The sequence below is a fragment of the Sinocyclocheilus rhinocerous genome, unplaced genomic scaffold (genome assembly GCF_001515625.1).
Source record: "Sinocyclocheilus rhinocerous isolate Xijiao unplaced genomic scaffold, SAMN03320098_v1.1 scaffold827, whole genome shotgun sequence".
In the NCBI taxonomy this organism is placed as follows: domain Eukaryota; kingdom Metazoa; phylum Chordata; class Actinopteri; order Cypriniformes; family Cyprinidae; genus Sinocyclocheilus; species Sinocyclocheilus rhinocerous.
In genome coordinates, this window is record NW_015633173.1 from 563740 (window position 1) to 571899 (window position 8160).

The 8160-nt window shown below is 34.2% G+C and overlaps 1 protein-coding gene across 1 annotated transcript in view; it reads right to left on the reverse strand.

Moving 5' to 3' along the window:
* Window positions 1–8160, reverse strand: part of LOC107743319 (cation-independent mannose-6-phosphate receptor-like) — a 42991-nt gene that overhangs the window by 25087 nt on the left and 9744 nt on the right. The window contains exons 11-21 of the mRNA XM_016556489.1: window positions 6692–6850; window positions 5619–5765; window positions 5210–5497; window positions 4413–4563; window positions 4058–4235; window positions 3738–3853; window positions 2712–2871; window positions 2444–2620; window positions 2198–2299; window positions 2014–2115; window positions 892–1066 (exon numbers count right to left, since the gene is read on the reverse strand). Coding sequence (XP_016411975.1) covers window positions 892–1066; window positions 2014–2115; window positions 2198–2299; window positions 2444–2620; window positions 2712–2871; window positions 3738–3853; window positions 4058–4235; window positions 4413–4563; window positions 5210–5497; window positions 5619–5765; window positions 6692–6850 — 1755 coding nt within the window. The remainder of the gene's footprint in view (window positions 1–891; window positions 1067–2013; window positions 2116–2197; window positions 2300–2443; window positions 2621–2711; window positions 2872–3737; window positions 3854–4057; window positions 4236–4412; window positions 4564–5209; window positions 5498–5618; window positions 5766–6691; window positions 6851–8160) is intronic.

Consider the following 8160-nt stretch of genomic DNA (forward strand, 5'->3'; position numbering starts at 1 on the left):
TTGGTTAGTTTTAGCCTAAATGAATTTGTTTTGGCTTGTCGTTTAGCTATAGATTCTTATATTTTTAATTCTTGTTATTTTCTAAATACTGTTAATTGAAAGGCTTTGTTGTGGAGTGAGGGGAACTAAAATAGCCTAGCTATGTTTACAGCGTTTATTATAATGTTTGTAAACATTTCGTGTCGGCATTAGGCCTATTTCTGAATGAAATAATAAAATGCGACGTTTTTTTTTTCCCCCTCTAAAAACCGAATTTTTTTTATATGCGTAGCGTATTTCAACCATGCAGCAAACCTTTTTAAATATTTTGATAAATTACAAAAAAATAATAAATAAATAAATAAATGACTTTTTAAACCGTTTAACTGATTGTATTAATCGGTCAAAATTCTTCACGGTCGGTTAACGGTTAAAATGAACATCCCTAAAAGGAATTAAAAGAAAACCTCTCACCTGTGAGTTATTTAATCTGGTATGTTTTAACGGGAAGCATAATATCTCTAACTAAAGCTGACATTCAGTGGATTCCATAAAAGTGTAGGTCATCAGGTGATTTTTGCACAGTCAGTTACGCACCTGTCTTTTTGTCCAGGACCCCTTTGTATGTGAGAGTGAAAATATTTTGATAAATTACAAAAAAATAATAAATAAATAAATAAATGACTTTTTAAACCGTTTAACTGATTGTATTAATCGGTCAAAATTCTTCACGGTCGGTTAACGGTTAAAATGAACATCCCTAAAAGGAATTAAAAGAAAACCTCTCACCTGTGAGTTATTTAATCTGGTATGTTTTAACGGGAAGCATAATATCTCTAACTAAAGCTGACATTCAGTGGATTCCATAAAAGTGTAGGTCATCAGGTGATTTTTGCACAGTCAGTTACGCACCTGTCTTTTTGTCCAGGACCCCTTTGTATGTGAGAGTGAGAGTGCCGACAGTGGAGAACTGGAGATTCTGTTCCACGCCAACTTGACTCACAGGCTTCTTATCTTCCAGCTCACAGCCAGATACAGATTTATTTCTGACAGTTCCGCACTCTTTCACAGAACCACAAATGTTCACCTACAGTAGACGGGAGGGATATGTAACTTTTGTTTTATAATGGGTATAACTGCACTAAAATTATATACTCAAGAGGGCAAAGCACAGAAAAACCCAAAAAATTATGTCGTTATACATTTCAGTACATGACACAGACAACAAAGTGCTGCTATTCAGCACATATATTTCACTACATTTGTTACAAGAACAAATGAATGCTAAAAGTAACTAAATGTGTATGCACAAACTACTCAATTCAAAACTTTGGGGTAAAAAAAAATTGTTTCTTATAAAACAAAATCTCTTGTGCTCACCAATGCTGCATTTATTTATTTAAACAAAAATACTGTAAAAACAGTTACATGTGAAATACTATTACAACTTTTTTTGTTTTAAAATGTAATTTATTCCTGTGATGACAAAGCTACATTTTCAGCATCACTAACTCTAGTCTTCAGTGTCACATGACACTGTCATTCTAATATGCTCATTTGCTGCTCAAGAGACATTTCTTATTATTATCCATGTTGAAAACAGTTGTGCTGCTTAATTTGTGGAAACTAATTTTTCATGATTTTTTGATGAATAGAAAGTTCAGAAGAACATTGATTATTTGAAATAAAATTTTTAGTAACATTAAAACTGTTTTTACTTTCATTGTAATCCATCAATTGAATGCATCCTTGGTGGATAAAAAAGTATTAATTTCTTTCAAAAGTACTGACCCCAAATGTTTGAAAAGCAGTGACTGAATAAATAAAGAAAGAAAGGAGGAAAGAATTACTGACAATGAGTTACTGAATCTACTGAATCTACATTTCATCAGTCATCCACGGCCATTTATTATTGGGTCTCTGTTTAAGTATGGATACTGATGTACCGGAAGCTGGCATCATACTGAAATCAACTTCTGTATCGATCCATCCCCTACTCAAAGAGCATTTGAAAGATTTTAAAGTGCTTCTTACGACAAAGTCTTTCCCATGAGCATTGACGTGGTATCCGTTTTCTGAAGCCAGTGGTTTCAGGTTGAACTCAAAGCCAGTGTTGGGATCTTTCACTGAGCAGGTCTGTAGATAAATAACAAGAGAAATAAGAAAATCTTCTCGATTCTGTCAAAGTCATTGATTTTGTGCAAACATTAAGGTTGACCTGATTGGTGTCCTCAACGGTTGAGATGGCGCAGGCTGCTTCTGTGTCCCAAACAAAGTCAACGGTGCAGTTCTGGTTCATCAAAAAGCGAGGACCAGATGGCTAAAGAAAAAAGACCAAAAAAATACTGTTCTCATATTGTTCATGTCACTGACTTATTAAAATATTTTTAATAAAATAAATTATTTTACAAATAAGCCTTATAGCAACGATTAAAATAAAAGTGAAAGGTCAGAAATGACTCACTGCTGTCCCAGATGAGCAGACGAAGTGGATACGAGTTGTGTAAGTGGTCATAACTCCATCTGCTTCACACACTGAGCCATTAGTGTACACCAACATTAGCTGGTTCTCTTCTTCGATCACCGGCCCCTTCTTAGCAATACCTAAGTTGCTGATCTCTACCTTCTCAGACAGGCCTTCCTGCTCGAGTAACATGTACACATACATTTGCTGTCAGTGGTGCAGTTTTTTGTATTTCATCATGTCACTCCAGTGTTCACAGCAAACTAACCTTGTCAGCCTCAAATTTCACCTCACAGACAGAAGCTCTCCTGTCACAGCCAGGCACGGCTTTAAGTGGCTGGCATATATTGATGTAGTATTTCCTCGGGCCGCTGGGGTCAGAGGTTTGCATGGCCTGCCAGTTCCTACCGCCATTAGATACTGCCAAACTGCAGAGAGGAAGGAAACAAGAGATTTACTGGAGAGTCATTGCTGTTAACACTGTCTAGCTTTTTGATACTAGCACTTGTTCGGATGTCGTCAAACACGTATAATGGAGTGATAACACTACCTGAGAAATTATCAGGATTAACAGTGCATTTACATCTAATAATCATATCTAGTATCCAAATGTCCATATCTAGTATCAAATGTCTCCACTATGACAGAGAAGGCTACATCCAAAAAGTGAGATTGGGTTAAAAATAAATAAATAAATTAAATTAAATTAAATTAAAAATCAGTTATTTAAAGTAAGCCATGTTGAACTTTTTTTATGGAAAAAAAGAAGTAACCTAAACTTAATAATACATTTGAAAATAATAAACTCTCAGTACAAAATAAACCAAATTTACAAAAAAGCACCCTGATTGATCAAAGTAAACACATGCTAACCTAACCTAACGCTACAATAAAAGCATTCTTTTTGCTAAATATTGAAATATTGCAATTTACATCAATTAGGACATTTCTATATAAAAATATATATCTTTATCTTAAAATATTGACTCTTATTTCTCCTATATTTCTCCTTATTTCTTATATCTCCTATATTTAATATACAGAGACAAATACAAGCCATTCAAAGGTTGCTTCAACCACAAAGAATGGCACAATCAAAAAACGGCACTATTTGTTTAACCATCCCGAACAGCAACATTGGCTCAACCAATGACATGAGTTTGGGATGGGACTACTTGTTTGTTCAATCAATGGCAGATAGAGGAAGTATTTAGAAACCAAACACACTATATATTAAATATTTAATAGGACAAATATTTCTAGGACACATGAGTCTTGAGAAAGGCAAGCTAACCTGGACAGGTCGTACTGCTGCAGTGTTTTGGGGTCTGTTACAACACACTCATGTGGTCTCTCAGGACAGGCGAAGGAAGTGTACCATTTGAAGTTATATGTGTACTCATCTTCTTTCTAGAGAAAAATGGTCATAAATGAAGGACATTTTTGGTTTGCAGACAAAACAAAAGCCTTATAGGAATAAGAAGGTGTGTCCAATGCAAAGCTTAATGCTTAACACACAAGCCCTTAATGCTAAGGGTAGCATTACTTGAGTACATGCTAAAAATATTTTTGTGTGTTAACAGCACAAACAGAACAAAGAAGCAGGTGCGATACCTGAAACTCGGGTTTTCCTGGACCAGCCTCTCTGTCACAGAGGAAGGAGATGTGTGTGGAACGCTGCGTGTGCTGCTTGTTGTTGTACTGAGAGCCGTTTCTGTAGGTCAACTGTATCATGCCATCATAGTAGGAAAGCCTGGAGTTAAACTTGCCGAGATTCCAAGAGCTTGTGCCACTGCAGAGACAGAACAAAAATCGTTAGCTCCGCCAACAGTGAAAACTTACTTGGGTCAAAAATCATGCACGTCACAGCTGCATGTTAAACATCAAATATGTTACGATTCCATTGCTTTATATCACACTTACAGAGAAGACAATATAAACTTGTCGCATCACACAAACGCGAACTTACCTCTGGTCAACTTGACAGGCCCCTGCTGTTTCTGGACACTGTGCGGCCTTCACATTGCCACACACATTGATGAAGTAGTCATACTTGTCAACGGACATGTTATAATAACCTCCACTAGGTTTCTGAAGCGGGGACAAGTCAAACGAAATTCCTGCAAAGAAAAAGAAGCACATTTAAAAACAGCCCAATAAAAGGCATACAAACATCATAACCAGCCTAAATCTTTAACCACTAGGCTACACATCCTCACAAAAATGAAACAAAGTTTTACATTTATATATATATATATATATATATATATATATATAAATAAAAGCCTACCGATCAAAAACCATTTTTGTAAAATAAAATAAAATAAAAATGAAATTTTAATTTAGTGTAGTTCAGTTAAATTAAAAACTAAAACAAACTAAAAGAAAATGGCCACAATATATAAGTGTTTTTGCATAGACAAATATTCACATGAAGGAATAATCTGGTATGAGAGAAGATACAGATTATACAGAATTATGACACACAACAGATACAGTAACTTTGTTGTACCAGTGTAGTTTACTAAAATTAAAAGTATGAAAAATCATTTTCAGTAACTGAAATAAAGCTGAAATTAAAACAAACTTCACGAAAATGAGAATTATCTTAAATAAGTTTGTCAAAGTCCTAAAATTACTAAAACTGAAATAAAATATAAAAATTCTATATATTAACATACCATGAAAACTGAAAATATACAAATTTACTACATCAACAAATACATAATAGTACATGAACAAAACTAAAATTCCAATGTCCTGTACCTGCTTGTGGGTTGTCCACTTTGCATTCGTCGCCTTCTGTTTTAGACAGGACGCAGGCTGAAGCGGTGAACCACTCAAACTCATAGATGCAGCCATCACTGGACACGCTCCTCAGGACTGGAGCGCTCTCAACATCCCCAGGCTTACACTTCAGAGTGATGATGGTTTTCATTTTCATGTTCTCCCCGCATTTGTCTCCATTAGTGTAAATGAGTCTGATGTCATCCCCCTCTGCCGCCTTTTGCGGAGAAATCAGGAATTTGCCCAAGTTCACAGCTTTCCCATTTCCTAAGAGAAGAAAATTTGGGAGAGAATGAAACGTCCCGAGTAAGACAGAACTGAAAAAAGGTTTTATATATATATATATATATATATATATATAGGAAATAGTCTCTAATGGTGCACTGACCTACTGCACATATTGCTGCGTCCTCGGGGCAAGATCTGGCCTCCCCCTCTTGGATGATTTTATGACAAACATTGATGTAAAAACGTTTCTTATCAGACTCTGCTGCCTTGGCGCCCACAGCCTCCCAGTTTTGAGATCCCTCAGATTCTGAGAGAAAAACATTTACAATAAGCAACATAAGGTGCTGGTACAATTACTGTTTGAAAAGTTTACAGAAACTTTCATATTTAAAAAAAAAAAAACAGGTTTCAAAGTACAAGCCTGAGATAATATTTTATGGCCCATCAAATGCTAATGATTTATCCTTTAATCCAGCCTGCAATTTTTTTTTATATTCAAATGAGATTTTCCACTTACTACATTTTTTGATTTGGCCTTTAATGTTACTAATTTCAGTCTGGTCCTCACACAAAGTGGTAAGTATTTTTATAGTGCGTTTTTTTTTTCTATAAGCTGAATGAATATTTTTGGAGGGTTCCAGAGAAATTTTCTTTCTTTTTTTTTAGGCAAACTTTTCTTTTAGAAATTAGGCAATTTTTTGGAATGGTGAAGTAAAAATAAATAAATAAATAGGCATAGATTAGTCAGCAAGATTATTATTTTTTTTATTAAATTACCATGTTTATTCAGCTAGGATGATTTAAATTGATCAAAGGTGACTGTAATAAGATATGTATAATGGTAACAAAATTTATATTACAAATAAATACTGTTTTTTGAACTCTCTATTCTTCAAAAAATTCTGGTGGAAAAAAAAAAAAGTTTCCACAAAAATATTAAGCAGAACAACTGCTTTCAAATTACGTTTAAAAAAACATTCAAATAGACAAGTTTTCTTTTTTAAATTGTAATTTCACAGTATTACAGTTTTTTGATCTAATAAATGCAGCCTTGGTGAGCATAAGAGACTTCTCTTAAAAAACATTTAAAAATCGACCCTAAACTTTATAGTGTATTTATTTACTTCTCATTAAATAACCAAAAATAAATCATGAAAATAATAAGAAAAAACGTTTTCATGATCAATCTTTGCCTCCACTTCCCAGTACACAAGTCATTCTGCTCATCTCTACCTGGGTAGCGCGTAAGAGGCGACAGATCATAACGCTTCTTCTTGTGGTCTGTGACTCGACACAGCAGGTCTTCCTTCTCCTTCACACATGCGTACGATGTTTGCCAGTCAAAGTAATACGTGCAGTCAGACTCTCCCGTAAAGTCCGGCTTGCCATACTCTGCAAACCACAAATCAGCTGTGAGTGAAACATTTTGAAAACCAAATTTCCAACACGAAACAAAGTCATCTAGGTCACATTGTTGCAGTCTTCCTTCTCCTTCACACATGCGTACGCTGTTTGCCAGTCAAAGTAATACGTGCAGTCAGACTCTCCCGTAAAGTCCGGCTTGCCATACTCTGCAAACCACAAATCAGCTGTGAGTGAAACATTTTGAAAACCAAATTTCCAACACGAAACAAAGTCATCTAGGTCACATTGTTGCATTTCCTTCCTTTTGGTTCTCATCCAAATAAACTTCCCCAATCAGGCAGGGTTAAAACTGCAGCGCTGTGGTATCATCAGCATGTGACTTGACGAGTTACTATGAGATAGAGCTGCACGATTCTGGATAAATTGAAAATCACGATTTTTTGGTCTCAAATAGAGATCATGATTCTCCCACGATTCTGAACTAAACAAAATAGTGTGTGACAAAATATTATTGCTGCAGTCTATTTAAAAGCGTTTAATTAATTTGAATGAATTATTAAACATTTTAATATACACTATTAGTCAAAAGTTTTTGAACAGTAAGATTTTTAATGTTTGTTAAATAATTCTCTTCTGCTCAGCAATGCCTCCTGCATTTATTTGATCCAAAAAAAATACAGCAAAAGTAGTAATATTGCGAAATATTTTTACAATTTAAAATAACTGCTTTCTATTTGAATATATTTCAAAACGTAATTTATTCCTGTGATCAAAGCTGAATTTTCAGCATCATTACTCCAGTCACATGATCCTTCAGAAATAATTCTGATATGGTGATTGCTGTTCAAGAAACATTTTTTTATTATTATTTTGATCAATATTTCAAACACTTGAGTACATTTTTCAGGATTCTTTGATGAATAGAAAGATCAGCATTTATCTGAAATAAGCTTTTGTAACATTATACACTATGACTATACCATTCAAAAGCTTGGAGTCAGTATTTTTGTTTGGGGGGGGTTATATAAATTAATACTTTTATTTAGCAAGGATCCTTTAAATTGATCTTAAAAGTACGATAAAGACATTTATAATATTACAAAAGATTTCTATTTCAGATAAATGCTGTTCTTCTGAACTTTCTATCAAAGAAACCTGAAAAAAATCTACTCAACTGTTTTCAACATAATAATAAATGTTTTTTTTGAACAGCAAATCAGAATATTAGAATGATTTCTGAAGGATCATGTGACACTTATAGACTGGCGTAATGATGCTAAAAATGTAGCTTTGAGATTACAGGAATAAATTACATTTTAAAATATATTCAAATAGAA